Raw genomic sequence first — 15,407 nt, forward strand, 5'->3', positions numbered from 1 at the left:
AATCCTCCTTGACACCTCCAGCACCCTGTTCTGTCAGACTGACCTAATCCTCCTTGACACCTCCAGCACCCTGTTCTGTCAGACTGACCTAATCCTCCTTGACACCCCCAGCACCCTGTTCTGTCAGACTGACCTAATCCTCCTTGACACCTCCAGCACCCTGTTCTGTCAGACTGACCTAATCCTCCTTGACACCTCCAGCACCCTGTTCTGTCAGACTGACCTAATCCTCCTTGACACCTCCAGCACCCTGTTCTGTCAGACTGACCTAATCCTCCTTGACACCCCCAGCACCCTGTTCTGTCAGACTGACCTAATCCTCCTTGACACCTCCAGCACCCTGTTCTGTCAGACTGACCTAATCCTCCTTGACACCTCCAGCACCATGTTCTCTCGTTACATAGGAACAAACATGGCAGAGTGACAACAAACAGCCACAGGGCTGGCAGTAGACTGTATTGTCTTTCTCTCATTGGTCACATTCCAAGAAAAGTGTTCATCATAACATACACCCACATGCCCAACAGTTTCCTCTTTTTGTACAATGACTCTTGCTCATTCACATTCCTGGCCTCATGCTACCTCTGGTGTTCTCTGAGCAGTTACAGAAACATCTGTTGCACACTGGCTGCGTCTCAAACAGCAACCTGTTCCCTATATTGTGCATAGAGCCCTATGGGATTCTGATCAAAAGTAGTGCACAATATAGGGAATAGGATGCCATTTAGGGTCTTCACTCTGCCTGGCCCTCCGTCACCAATCATAGGCAATGGAGGGCGAGGGGGTGAGAGAAGAGATGCTTTTTATTTTTTTTGCCAGGCTCTATCCCAGGAGTTCTGACTAATTGTCCCCAGACAAGAGTCACCAAAACGTAACAGTACGCAAGCCAAGAGCCCTGAGACAGCGGAGCAGAGCCCCGAGACAGCGGAGCAGAGCCCCGAGACAGCGGAGCAGAGCCCCGAGACAGCGGAGCAGAGCCCCGAGACACAGCGGAGCAGAGCCCCGAGACACAGCGGAGCAGAGCCCCGAGACAGCGGAGCAGAGCCCCGAGACAGCGGAGCAGAGCCCCGAGACAGCGGAGCAGAGCCGCGAGACAGCGGAGCAGAGCCCCGAGACAGCGGAGCAGAGCCCCGAGACACAGCGGAGCAGAGCCCCGAGACACAGCGGAGCAGAGCCCCGAGACACAGCGGAGCAGAGCCCCGAGACACAGCGGAGCAGAGCCCCGAGACAGCGGAGCAGAGCCCCGAGACAGCGGAGCAGAGCCCCGAGACAGCGGAGCAGAGCCCCGAGACAGCGGAGCAGAGCCCCGAGACAGCGGAGCAGAGCCCCGAGACAGCGGAGCAGAGCCTCGAGACAGCGGAGCAGAGCCCCGAGACAGCGGAGCAGAGCCCCGAGACAGCGGAGCAGAGCCCCGAGACAGCGGAGCAGAGCCCCGAGACAGCGGAGCAGAGCCCCGAGACAGCAGAGCAGAGCCCCGAGACAGCAGAGCAGAGCCCCGAGACAGCAGAGCAGAGCCCCGAGACAGCAGAGCAGAGCCCCGAGACAGCAGAGCAGAGCCCCGAGACAGCAGAGCAGAGCCCCGAGACAGCAGAGCAGAGCCCCGAGACAGCAGAGCAGAGCCCCGAGACAGCAGAGCAGAGCCCCGAGACAGCAGAGCAGAGCCCCGAGACAGCAGAGCAGAGCCATGAGACAGCAGAGCAGAGCCATGAGACAGCAGAGCAGAGCCCTGAGACAGCAGAGCAGAGCCCTGAGACAGCAGAGCAGAGCCCTGAGAGAGCAGAGCCCTGGATCATAGGTAAGCTCTACTCTCTCACACTCGGAGTGCTCATCCATCCCACCAGTCCAGGGCCAGGCAACACTGCTGCTGGCTCAATGTTTGTTCAGTGAGGGTGAATTGATGGATTAGAGGCAGTGAGATGGCCTGTGACACAGCTCTGGACAGAGAGGCTGCAGGATGGAATATTGATTTGGCAGGGCTATGCTGGAAACCATATAAATTGTGTGCGAGGCTTCCACTGGCTATCATGTAGAAATGTATTTTAATCAACCCCACAATGTCAATAGTAAAATATTTAATCAGGGCTTCAGCACTAGATGTTCAGTACAAACAAAGGATGGATTAACTGTTCTGCCTAGAGCCGGCGATTGTAACCGGTCTGCAATTAACAGCAGTCAGCCTTCTCTCTTCTCCTCTCTAGAGCCCTTCATCTGATGCACAACCATGACAATTACAACACAGGCTGCACACAGCCCCAGACCCATTACTGTAAGATGCTCTGTCATTCTTTGCAAATAAACAGTGTGTGTGTGTATGTGAGAGAGAGTGACCACAGTTTCCTCAGGTTACAGTTACACCCTACAAGTGTGACAGGCATAGTCAAATAGGGGAAGCAATAATGGCTAACACAAATGCTTATCGAAAGACATAACATTGGAGTATTGCAGACTCTCCTTTCAAATGTCTGGGACAGTGAAATGTTAAAGAAATAGGTTGTATCATAGAATATAAGTAATCAACTTACAAATGATCTGATATGTAAATGCCTGGTTTGGCACACAGGAGGTTATTGGAGAAGTCAGTGCTGCTGCTGTATGCACTACAGTCAGTCAGTCCACACAGGAAATCAATGAGCCAGTTAATTAAGTGCAATGAAACACTCTAGGCACCAACACCAGGAGAACTGGCCTTGTGTATCATAGCAACACATAGCAGTAACTTGCTTCCCTAGCTACAACATAACCTTGCACTTCTGAAATTGCAAGTTCAAAATCAGACTAAATCGTCATACATACATATAAGTAATTTATAGGCTACAGTAAGGCAATGTCAAAGGTCAGCATACAACTCCATTTTTTTAAGACTCTGCGATCCTTAGCCCTCAAGTCCATGCAACAATCTCACAGAATCACCACGGCCCCATTACACAGGGTTGTGAGCTTGCTGATATGAGGCCATTACCTTGAAGGCATTTCAACACATGCCTATTAGACTAAGTGCCAAAGATTACAGCCAGCCCAGGTCAATACAATCAAACTATGACTCTAAGAGATAGGCTATCTGGGGCAACAAATAGCCTAGTGGTTAGAGCGTTGGGCCAGTAACTGAAAGGTTGCTAGATCGAATCCCTAAGTTGACAAGGTAAAAATCTGTCATTGTACCCCTGAACAAGGCAGTTAACCCAATGTTCTTAGGCCGTCATTGTAAATAAGAATTTGTTCTTAACCAACTTGACTAGTTAAATAAAGGTTAAATAAAATAAAACATCTACGGCAGACAGCGTCAAATGTCATCCATCTAATGTATCCAGGCCTACAAGCTTAGATGTCTTACCTACGGCCGGAGCATCGTACTCATCTCCCAGCAGGATCTCTGGGGCAGAGTAGGCCAGCGAGCCACAGCTAGTGGTGAGCTTCTTCCCTGGCTGAAACTTGTTGCTGAAGCCAAAGTCAGTGAGCTTCACCACTCCCTGCTTCTCAAAGAACACCACATTCTCCGGCTTGAGGTCACGGTGCACCACATGCAGCCGGTGGCAGTAGGAGATGGCATGGACGATCTGGGCAAAGTACTTCTTGGCCAGCTCCTCGCTGAGGCCCTCCTCGTGCTTCATGATGTAATCGAACATGTCTCCTCCGTCGCCCAGCTCCAGGATCAGGTAGAGCTTGGTCTGCGTGTCGATGACTTCGTAGAGCCGGACAATGTTGGGGTGCTGTACCAGCTTCATACAACGCACTTCCTGGAACAGGTGACCCGTGGCAACTGTGTCCAACTTGGTCTTGTCGATGACCTTGACCGCCACCTTCTCCCCCGTGAAGACGTGGCGCGCCAGTTTGACCACGGCGAAGTGGCCCCGGCCCAGCGTCTTGTCCAGGTCATAGAGCCCTGCAATCTTGCCATCATACCCTCGTTTGAAGCCTGCCATGGCTGGGGATGGGTTTTAAGCAGTCTTGTGGGTCCACTTTACTTCAACACGTTGGATGTTAATTTCGTGCCCATGATGTCCACTTCCTAAGAGTAACCGTGAGAGAAAATTACATCAGAATTTCAACAGAACAAATCTTCACTTAAAAGTGACTTGAAGGAAATGAGGCCTACCGCCTGACTCAAACCTTCATTGCGGAACATCTCACAGATTTGTAGTGGGTTCTGATCATTACTTCAAACAGTTGACAAACATTCTGTTTTGCAACAGAAATGACCATTTCTATTGGGAAGGTTCAGCAAACAGTTAGGGCCCTACCTGTCCAGTAGATCTGTCCAGTAGAAACACTAGTTTTCATTGCAAAAACATAACATTTTGCGACTGTTTGGAGTAATGATTACACACCTCAGTTTCTGTTGTTCAACAAAAACAAAGCCAAGGGTCTAGCAGTGAAGCTCGTAGATACATGAAGAAAAACTCAAAATTAACTTACAAAAGGGTTGATTTAACCCTTTTTTAGATTTAATATATATCATTCATAATCAATGGACGCTACAGTATTTCCTTCTTGAACATGTAGCCATAACATACTAGCCATAATATTACTAAATACCTAACTAGCTACAATGACAATGTAGCTGTGAATTGAAGCCAATACTGTACTACTAATGCATGCATACAGGGAACATGACTACTAGTTACATATAGGAAAGTATTTAGTGATGTAACATTATTTTAACTACCACACAATTGCTAAATGGGATCAGGTCAGGTGATTTGGTTGTCATGACAAGATACAGTACAGTAGCTAGCTCACTAATTTAGCTAGCTAGTTAGCCAATTTCAAGTGGCTAAAAGTTAGTTAACTAGCTATTTGACATGATTATACTTGGCTAGCTAATGTTTAAGTTAGTTAGTCCATGAAAGCAGTTGGCTAATTAGCTAACGCGTAAACTTCCATCACATGAGACAGAGAAACAGCTTGATAGGCCTGTGTTAGCTACGTTACCGCACTAGTGCCTCGTTCATTCACCGAGTAACGCGTTAGCTATCTAACAACAGTAGCTAGCAAACGTTAGTTACTTAACTAGCTAGGTATTACTGGGTAACAACATATTTTGTCGTTGGATAAACTCATCTTGCGGCTCCGATTTAATTGTAATTTTCTCAAATAATTGTATGAACGAACGTTGGTTAACGTGAGTTTAGCTAACGTAACCTCAAATATACTGATAACTAACTAACCCTAGCTACAAGCTAGCAAGCTAACAACGGCTAGTCGGACTTACCACTCTCTCCAGTAAACATCAAGCCGAAATCTTCAGCTAGCTAGTACACTGGATGATAAATAATGTCCTTCGTTCTACCCCCGATAAAGTTAATTATTAGCTAATTGTATCCTCCTCTGTTGCGATTACCAATGACACTTACACGGTGCCTATGCCCAAACCTCATCAGTGAAACAAGGCATTGCAACGTTCCTGGGATTGAATTGCATCTCTCGTCGAAATCATTCTCCTCCCAGAAACGGTTGCGGCGGCGCCGTAAGTGTGTTCGGCGCATAGAGATAGATGGAAGACTAATGTTTGTATCTGTGCCATTGTAGGGTATGTGGCAGCACCATTGAGACTCTCTCCATTTTAAAGTAGTCAGTTTCTTCTTCACGATTGACTGATCCCTCCTGGTGACCCTGTTGGAATCATGTCCATGAAGTTAGAAGTCCCACCCAGTAGACTACATTAAAGTGGTGGAAGCCCTCAATGGCGCTGCCCATGCTAATAAAGCATTTTGGCCACTACTAGGCCTCTATCATTCTCTATGGTTGGGCATCAACCGCATTAATTTCTGACGTCAATGAAACGTAGCTAGCTGGAAATAATCCCACAATGGTCCATACCAATGAAGAGGTCCGCAATAATAAGTGTATTTCACCAAGGCAATATGTGAAATAATACACATTACTAGTTAAACACATCAATACTGACGCAATAATGGACCTCAAATGTCATGAAAATAACCAGGAAAAAAAGCACAACAGCCAACATCATCATGAGGCTGCATGTATGGCTTGGATATTCTGCCCTTGTTATAGCTACCTATAGTCCAAAACAAGCATGCATACAAACATACACATCCAATACACCTCGTATGACCATTGTCTTGTGCATTTCTTGATCAGTGACATTTCTGCAAAAGAAATCTGACAATACCGCAAATAACGGTAGATTTCCATGACTGTTAAATATGAAACTGTGCTGCCCTCTAGTGGCTGACAGTTTTTTACTGTAATGTATTCCTTTTGGTAGGCCACACAAAAGCCAGTTAGGCTTTGCATAGAATAGTATATTGTCACTTTTTTCTCATTAGTATATATAAAAACATCCACAGCTTGTGTTTTATAGACTAATGGTGTTTTAGATAATCTGCTCTCTACACAAAGTGGATGATTTGTTTCAAGTATGTGTTGCATTTACCTTATGGGAACTCAGAAGGGTAGTGTTGAATTTACAATAAATACACCAGGCTAGAATATTAAGATAGCAGTAGGTGGATAGTTTATCAGGTACTTTACCAGGAAAAGGGGTGTTTCTTGTAAATTGTACCTCTGTCTCTCCCAGCTAGGCTATTCGGGCACACACTACTACATGGATTGAATTTGAGTCACAAATGGCTCTCTGGTTAAAATAAGTGCACTAAATAGGGAACGGAGTCGCTTCATTACCATACTCTCTGGACACTTCTACCCGATAGCATAATACATCCGTACCTTCTGCACATGTGATACTTTACACACACATGTTTGTACATAGCTCCGGTAGCTCCGTTGCTGCTTAGCCCTCTGTTCCTCAATTCCACTGTCATGCAGCAAAATATATGGGTACCGTTTTGAAATCTTACTTGGCCAGTGTCTTAAACTTTTTTTCTTTTTTTTTTTTACCGACTTTTCAAAAAGTGATTGTGTATTTGGGGTCTTAGTCAAATTAATTATATACTGCAAAAATGCAACTTTTCCTCCGTTCTTGATTTGTAAACGTGCATTTGAAGTTTTCCGCATGTGTTCGAATCAATGTGCGAGTTTGATTGAATTCTTGCGTCTATATTTTGGGCGGTAACTACAGTATGAAACTTGAGGCTGTCCTGAGTTGAGAATAACTTTTTTTTTATGGTGTGCAGGTGTATCTTTGGTGTGGACAGTCAAGAGGGGGAGGCGAACCAATTTTTTTTTGCTAGCATCTTCCCCATCTGCCAGTGCTGTTCTTTAAAGTGAGTAAGACTAACGTTAGCGTGGTCAACTTGATTAAAAGCAAGTTAGTAGGTTTATCTAGTTTGAGGTTTTGCTACCATCTCACATGGCAGCAAATTAGCAAAAGTTTACCGACCAAGCCAGCATGTCAAACGAATGAACAGCTAGTTAGTAGCTACTAACGTTGTTTGAAACTTATGTTACACGGTAGTTTCCGATCTTAACATTAGGTCATTCTTAGATTGTCACTATAACTACCAACTAAAGTTATGCTTTTGTTCCATTGCAATATATCGGTCTCCCTATTGAGTGTCTCCACAGGAATGTTTCAGCAAGCAGACGCAATGACTTCACCAACAGAGAAAATCGTGCTGAAAAGCACCTCAACAGTTTCCCTCAACGATCGGTGAGACTACCATTAGCCAGTGGTGATGAGTTTGCAGAGGCCACCTCCTGTACTCCATATCTTGCTCAGTCATAACAGGGTTTGCAATAAGTGTCTTTTCTCTTATCAGTCTTTCTTCCCCCTTGATACAACATCCAGAGTCCAAGGCCAAACTGGTCTGCTTGCTAGACTACTAGCTACAGCTGGAAAATTGGGGGACTTCACCCATGTACACATGTGCATTGTATATGGAGGGCCTGATTGGTGTCAGTTTTGCCCCAGCTAACACACCTGACTTCAATATTCACCTAATCGTGGTCTTCAGTTTAGAATGACATTTGATTTAATCAGCTGTGTTTGCTAGGGATGGAGAAAGTGACACCAATCAGGCCCTCGACTGGCGTTGCCCACCCCTGGTATAGGCAGTAAGGGCAGGGGAACGCAACTACATGGATACAGTAGTATGCTAAGCAGTATGTTCTTAATTAACACAGGAGTCTGCTGATGGGAGGACGGCTCATAACAATGGCTGGAACGGAGCGAATGGCATCAAATGCCTTGAAACCAGGTGTTTGCTGTATTTAGTAACATTTCACTAATGTCACTCCAGTCATTACCATAAGCCCGCTCTCCCGAATTACGCCGCCACCAGCCTCCTGTGGTTCTTAAACCCTCCCATCTCCTATCCTATATCACCCTATTCGACTGAGGGCCAAGTGTCTGCAGGTTCACTCCCATGTACTTGATCAAGTAAAGTCACAGATCATTTAGGAACTCCCCTCACCTGGTTGTCTAGGTCTTAATTGGACATATTTCAAAGGTAAGGTACAAACCAGCTGACACTCGGCCCTCCATGGAATGAGTTTGACACCCCTGCCCCATTCTGTCCTCCTTTATCCCTCAACCCCTGCTCCTCCAAGCTTCACGACCATGCTGAACAACAAGCAGCTGGAGCCAGTGGCTGTACGAGTCAACATGCAGCAGCAGCAAGTGGCCAGTGTCCGCAACAGGATATTGGCTCTGCAGATGGAGAACAGGACCTCTGTGCAGGCTGCCCTGCAGCCCAAGGTGAGGGACCTAACCATCCGCTTTTCAACCTCTCTAGGTTAGTTAGTTTAAGTGTCACTAGTCCAGGGCTGCATTCAGTTCAGTGCAACATTCCATGACAGTTTGTACTGAAGGGCATGTTTCCCCAAAATGGTGTGCACCACTTTGGTGGGTGTGGCATGATCAATATGGGTGTGGCCATTTTGAAATCACAAAACGGGTGCAGCATAGACCATACCATCTGACCATACAATTTGATTTGATTGTATCAGTCACATGTGCTGAATACAACCGGTGTAGACCTTACAGTGAAATGCTTACTTATGAGCTCCTAACCAACAATGCAGTTTAATTATAAACAAATAGAATAAGAAATAAAAGTAACAAGTAATTAAAGAGCAGCAGTAAAATAACAATAGACTATATACAGGGGGGGTACTGGTACCGGTTAGTTGAGGTAATTGAGGTAATATGTACATGTCTGTAGCGTTATCTCCCTCTGCGCCACCATAATCGCACTGTTCTTCAACTTGTCGTTTCCATTGAATTAAAAGCTGACGCACCCCAGATCAGAACTACCCCAGTATCACTATTTATTTTCCTTTTTCATCAGAGAAATTAAGAAGTGGACTAGATTAGAAGTGAATTTTGAAACCAAGGGCGCCACCTCCCGGGCATGTCATATCTTGACTTTCAGTTCATCTATTGAATTTAAATGGAATACGCCCAAACTCTGTTGGTACGTTCCAATGTCCCACAGAGCCTGAAGCAGCGCCTGGGGAAGGGCGATGTCCTGGCAAGGCTAGGTCGGCCCATGGGGACCCTGATGCGGGGGGCCACCAGAAGCCAAGGGTTTGCTGTACGGGGACTGCGAGGAATGCATCGAGGAGGTTTCGGAGTGTGTGGAAACAACAGAAGGGGCTTTTTTAGAGGTGGCTATGCTTTCAGAGGTGGGTGTACTGTTTTTCAACTGTAACACAGTTGGAGCCAGTTTGAGCCAGTTTAACTTTGTATCCCTCTCTCGTTCAGGTGTGAATCAGATACGTGCCCGGGGAGGGGTGACTAAGCTTAGGTTTCGTCAGGGCTTGAGGTTGCAAGGTGGCCAGCTGAACGATGCTGGAGTGCTGGTTAACTGCGGAGCCAGGAATGAACTGGGCCCGAGAGGAAGAGGTGAGAGTACTCTCTTAACTGTGTGTACTCTGCCCTCCCTTCTCCCACTGCCCTCGCTCATATCTTGTCATCCCTACCAGGCAGAGGAGCTGGTCTGGGCTTGCGGGGCCGGGGATGGTTCCGAGGCATGGGCAAACCTGAAAAAATCCCCACCAAAGAGGAGCTGGACAACCAACTAGACAACTACATGTCAATGACCAAGAGCCACCTAGATGCAGAGCTGGATTCCTACATGGCCATGGCAGGCTCCGACTACATGGAGTAGAACCCTGCTGGAAGACGGGTAGGCAGCATCAACAAATGCACTGAGGCTGTCCAGGGGTGATTCATTAGTAGAACTACCCCTCACTGGAAACAGATGGATGTGACAACCAGGGTCTCTGGCTTACTCAGAACTATTGTTAGAAGCACTATTTGTGAACAAATATATGGTGGTACACACACAAGCCCAGAAGCATGTGTTATGTGGCTGAATTGGAGCTCTCTAGTCATACTTGAACTGTTATGTTATTTTCATCATTTATTCATTTATAAGCTTAGCTCAGTGCTGAGCAGGGTGGGCTAAAACATTGCCTAAGAAAGAAGTATGAAGGTCTGCAGGACTTGTCTAAGAAAATAATTACTTGTTCAGTAAAATCACAAGCCAACCAATTATTTGCTCAGGTACATTGTGGGTTTGTCCAAGACACTTCACACTATAGATGTCATTTGTTTGCTACAATGTTATGTTACTTTCAAAACTGAGTTTATTTTTTTTATTTTGTCATTTATTTGTGACAGACTGTAACGTATGTACCTCAGCTAGCCAGGTTTGGCTGCATTGTGGATTTATAGAAATGTTGATTTTAGTTTAGCTGAGAGAAATTGCCACCATTTGTAGTGGTAGAGAGCTGGGGAGAGCACTTCAAGCATGTTACTCAGGTCAGGTGACATGGGGAGGAACTTCGAGGATTCAAGATGGCTACAATTCTGCCAAGACAAAACATTTTATAATGGAATAACTAACATTTAAAGATGCTTACAGTGACACTTGAGTATTCCGTAGTGTGTTAGCTGCTGTAAATATACTTCTGGAACTCAACCGATAACTAACCTTAGCTAATATGTAGCTAGCTAGAAGCCAAACCGTACAGAAGCTACGTTATTTAGCCGTCTCATTAGAAGTTACTGACAGTCTAGAGTTCGTGCCCCCCTTACCAGCACAATGAGCGATTCCCGAATGTTCTCGATCTTAACACTGCTCCTGGTAGTACCTGCGTCAATTAGGTGAGTGTGCTGTGTCACTGACTGAGCTGTCGTCAAACCTCTCTGACTCTTGTGAATGTGTAAACCAAACCATTCTATCATTTTCTTCTAGTGTCCATGGTGCTATTTCAGGAGAGGAATACTCTACTACAGGTAGACCCTAGCTAGTTAAATAACACTTAAATACAGATCGGGTAGCTGTAGACCCTAAAATTGAAGTTTCTAGCTATTGTAATCTCTTTATTTTGTAGCGATAAGCACAACATCCCTTCATTGCTGGCAAGAGGATGAGTTTTCGATTTTGACAGAGTGTGCAAGGTGCAACCCCTTTCAGATGGTGAGGGTTAAAATAATTCCTATTTTCTTGAACACCGTAATACTGATCAATAACATCTTAATTATGGCATCCCCTCACGTGTCTGTCTCCTCTAGAAATCATGGGCACCTTGCGCCAGAACTGGATTCATAGAAAAGATCAACTGTGCAAAAACCAACAAAGTTGAATACAAGAGGTAGCCTACCCCCTTTTTTGTATATTTTTATTATAGTATTTTCCTAAATTGATGCAACCGCCAATTCAGGTCCGACTACAATTATATCTTTCTCTTTTCTCAGCTGCCGTTCCTCTTGGATGGATGAGCGCCTATTCTGGAGGTTTGAGGGGATCATGATGTGCCTGACGGTAGTCTTGGTCCTGGTGGTTATAGCTCGTCAGAGAACCCTGGACCACCTGGCTTCTGAAAAGGTCCGCAGGCAGATCCTGTCCATATAGAGACTGGGTGCTGTTGTCCGGCGCTTGACCAATCAAATGTTTGAAGGACTTGAATGGCAAAACTTGCACATTGGTATCACTATTTCCATTTTGATCCCATGTTTTGTTGTGGCCTTATTTGTGAAATGTCTATGTGTAAGTATGACCCATACACTGCACAATAGTTATTGGTTTGAACAAATCTTACAATATGTTCCAAGTCATTACTGCACTATAGTTAATAATATTGCAGCACAGCATGTCTTTATGTTGTCATAGTTGATATTTTTTCTGTGTCTGTGATTAGAGTATAGTCCTGCCTAACTATTCCATGTGTCAGTTTTGGGGATTTGAACATGTCAACTTGGTCTCACTTCCTGACATTGTCTCACATTGTCTGCATTGTCACCATAATAACGGAGTTGGTCCAGCCAGAGAGACAAATAATACAAATATCTAGGCCTATGTGTTATTTTTGAATATACTATTTTCCTTTAAAGATTGATTTCTGAAAAATGGGTATTACCAGTTACATTTAATGCGCTACGATAGATTACATTTTTTGGTCTGTGATCAATGTGCTTACAGTGTATTTACCAATGATTGGTCAATCACGTTTGTGTGAAATTCAGGTCTGTCTAAACTATACATATCTATTTATTTATGGTGTCGTTTGACAAGCGTTTCCTTTTGGTTACACACTAGCTTAATAAAGAGCAGTGACACTATCAAGAGCAGTGTGCTGGTTTCTTCATTTTTCTGATCTTATTCATCTGTTACCAGGCACCTGCAACAAAGATAGCTCAGATGTGTGAGTGCCTTTTCAATTTTGGTTACACACTATTTGTAAAACCATGTTTCCTCTGATTTCTTACAGTATTTGTGTATTTTACAGCACTGTTAACACTATTCCTAATTAGTACATTGCTGTAAGTGTGTAGCAAATTGTACAGTTTATTGCACTTTCTATTTATGACCAATAAAAATAAACTGTTAGGGTATGTGCACAATGTAGTTTTTTGTTAGTAAATATAGTTCTGCTTTTTTTTCTGCTTAAGTTGTGAAAGGAATTGGACAGTTTATTAATCAACATTTTTATTTAAAAAAGAGCCTCTCTTTTTCATATTTACAGAGCTTACCTTCATATCTGTGCTGAATGCACAACAACCAGAATGGTAGAATGAGAGGCAAATTAAAGAACACATGGATGGAACAGGTCAGAAGAAGGATGTATATTAGAAGGTAGCGAAGCGAAATTTCAAAATCCTACTATATTTCAGACAGAAATAAATGAACTAATACCATAACAAAAATAAATCACAAACACTTGAGGAAGAAGAGGTTGCACTTTGATCCTCTTGGACAGTCACATAGTTGGCCGTACCGTGGTCCCTTTTTCACTGTGCAGTAGTCACCGACAATACACTGGAAAGAAAATAGAACAAAAATGTTATGGTAGAATTTTACAAATGAGATATTCACAAGGAAGGAAAAGTTGACAGTACTTTTAAGTACCTTGACCACTAGATGTCGCCATAAGACAGTACTTTTCCCATCACAAACCTTCTACAAGATGGTCTGTCTTTTGCAGGCTTTTGCAACCGCACAACTCTTTCTATGAACTGCATAACATAAACAAAGCTCAAAGTTCCGTCTGTTTATTACATTTATGTTTTATTCCTCATTTTCTAGTTTTTTTCTACAGAATAGTATTCATTCAGTGGGAAAAACCATCTATTCGTGGGGTTAAATGTACCCATTAGTTACTCCAAAGGCTGTGTATAATCTACATCAGTTCTGAATAGAATCCGTTGAGACTTTGTTTCTTTAGTAGCTTTCAGTCGTCTTCAAAAAAAGGACACAGCATTAGCTTTTGGAGTGTTGATCTATTTTCCCCAGAACATGCTCTAGCAAGAATGTAGTCTTGACCCGCAATCCAAAAGGTGCCACCCACAACCCACCAGAGGGTCTGACCCACACATTTGGGATATCGATCACCTAGTCAACTATTCACCTGTGGTGTCTGAAATAGCTTGCTTACACTAGGAAGGTGGCTTTGTCTTCTTTCCCACACAGCCATTCTTCTGTTTTGGAGTTTCTCCAGGACGTTATGAAGGACACCCAGCTGCAACACACACAGAGAAAAATCCTTCTGTATTGAAATGGCCCTACATCAAATCTGTCGCCTCACAATAGACCATGTTTATTGGTTAATTGCAATGACTCACTATGAATGTACAGTACATTTGGCCTATATGATCAAATAGTGTCAATAGCATTCTTTAATTGTATCGTAACCTCAACTAATACTTATCACTATAGCAGGTTACTCACCAGTTCCCTAGAGTCCTCTATAACTTCAGCCTTTGGTAGCCTTTCGTCTGTCCATCCTGCAACCACATGGTCTGATTGAGATAGGATGTACAAAAAGGAAATGAACACCAGCAAGATAGCTGCTGATTTTGCCATGTCTGTTTCTAATTGTTGTGTTTTCCACCTAGGGCTAGGCGGAACGGATAATCTACTGTTCGGTCAAGAGAGAGGCAGATAACCTATGTACTGCGCTTGTAGTGGAAGGTGCTGTCCAAGGTGCTGAACAGAAACCCCTGGGTTGATTTAGTCATCTGAGTTTAGCTTCTTTATCAGACACCCATCTAATAAAGAAGTCACACACACACACACACACGTCCCTTTATGTAATTAATCCCCATATAGCAGACTAGTAGGCTACAGAAACATACCATGAGGAAGATGCGAGGACAACATGTTTGTTTTCATTCTGTGTCTTAGTTGTTTGAGTTAATTGGATTGCATGGATTTCCCAAAGGTAAACTCCTAATGAGAATAAGCATACATGTGAGCTGAAAGGCATGTTTTTAAACGTGTTGACAGAGACTTTTTGGCTCTTTGTGGTCCAACCCCACTGTGACCGTGGGAAAGTGGCACAATTTTGTGAATGAGATGACATTGAATTCGTCCCTCTAAATATAGCGTATCACCTAATTATTGCTGCAGGCCAGGGGCAGATTGGGACCAAAAATCGTCCCTGGAATTTCTAACACACTGGCCCATTCTCTTCCTTGAGCCCCCAACATCGGCCCATTCTTTTCCTTGAGCCCCCCACATTGTTCCATTCTCTTCCTTGAGCCCCCCACATTGTTCCATTATTTTCCTTGAGCCCCCCACATTGTTCCATTCTCTTCCTCGAGCCCCCCACATTGTTCCATTCTCTTCCTTGAGTCCCCCACATCGGCCCCTATTATTAGCCAGATAATGATAACTTTGCGCAAAAAACAACAACATGTTAGACAGATCTACTGGGCTAAAAATGGACCAGCCTATTTGGCATTTGCCCGAAATGCTAGATGGCCAGTCCGCCTATGCTGTAGTCCTGTTACATAATATGACAAAAAGACACCCCAGTTAATCTCTTGACTCCCCTGATGTAATCTTTTCCTTATTTAGATGGATTAAATACCTCGGTAACGTCAGAGGGCGAGGATCTCGTACATGTATCATCCAAGGATTTCCATGTCATGACGTCATAAAATTCCAGGTAAAATCTCTATAGGGTTGGGAGAGAGAGAGAGAGAGAGAGCGAGAGAGAGAGAGAGAGCAAAGAAAGAGAGCACATTCATCCAGACC

General features: G+C 44.3%; 3 protein-coding genes across 7 annotated transcripts in view; 2 read left to right on the top strand and 1 right to left on the bottom strand.

Moving 5' to 3' along the window:
• LOC110507598 (SNF-related serine/threonine-protein kinase) overlaps positions 1-6,758 on the bottom strand; it is a 65,589-nt gene extending 58,831 nt beyond the window's left edge. The window contains exons 1-2 of one of the 3 annotated variants that reach the window (XM_090222134.1): positions 6,688-6,758; positions 3,332-4,006 (exon numbers count right to left, since the gene is read on the bottom strand). In XM_090222134.1, coding sequence (XP_090078260.1) covers positions 3,332-3,920 — 589 coding nt within the window. In that variant the 5' untranslated portion in view covers positions 3,921-4,006; positions 6,688-6,758. Of the gene's footprint in view, positions 1-3,331; positions 4,007-5,209; positions 5,502-6,687 lie in introns of those variants that run through there. The other 2 variants (XM_090222131.1, XM_090222125.1) reach the window with 2 other exon arrangements.
• A 279-nt stretch (positions 6,759-7,037) lies between these two features.
• On the top strand, positions 7,038-11,682 carry LOC149984406 (chromatin target of PRMT1 protein-like). 3 transcript variants are annotated; one of them, XM_090222169.1, is made up of 8 exons: positions 7,038-7,184; positions 7,486-7,570; positions 8,470-8,617; positions 9,357-9,546; positions 9,626-9,766; positions 9,847-10,049; positions 11,444-11,523; positions 11,627-11,682. In XM_090222169.1, the coding sequence occupies exons 2-6, from the start codon at positions 7,488-7,490 to the stop codon at positions 10,029-10,031; spliced, it is 747 nt and encodes a 248-aa protein (XP_090078295.1). In that variant the 5' UTR covers positions 7,038-7,184; positions 7,486-7,487; the 3' UTR covers positions 10,032-10,049; positions 11,444-11,523; positions 11,627-11,682. The 3 variants fall into 3 exon arrangements, with proteins under 3 accessions (XP_090078295.1, XP_090078279.1, XP_090078290.1); XM_090222153.1 differs by lacking the exon at positions 7,038-7,184 and having other exon boundaries at positions 7,302-7,570; XM_090222164.1 differs by lacking the exon at positions 7,038-7,184 and having other exon boundaries at positions 7,302-7,570; positions 9,357-9,528.
• On the top strand, positions 10,668-12,769 carry LOC149984407 (protein JTB-like). The gene is made up of 5 exons (XM_090222175.1): positions 10,668-11,032; positions 11,124-11,164; positions 11,263-11,348; positions 11,444-11,523; positions 11,627-12,769. Exons 1-5 carry the CDS (start codon positions 10,971-10,973, stop codon positions 11,781-11,783), a joined length of 426 nt encoding a protein of 141 aa, XP_090078301.1. The 5' UTR covers positions 10,668-10,970; the 3' UTR covers positions 11,784-12,769.
• The last annotated feature ends 2,638 nt before the right edge of the window (positions 12,770-15,407 follow it).

This window comes from Oncorhynchus mykiss, chromosome 3 (genome assembly GCF_057628025.1).
Source record: "Oncorhynchus mykiss isolate SJ-2025 chromosome 3, ASM5762802v1, whole genome shotgun sequence".
Classification (NCBI taxonomy): domain Eukaryota; kingdom Metazoa; phylum Chordata; class Actinopteri; order Salmoniformes; family Salmonidae; genus Oncorhynchus; species Oncorhynchus mykiss.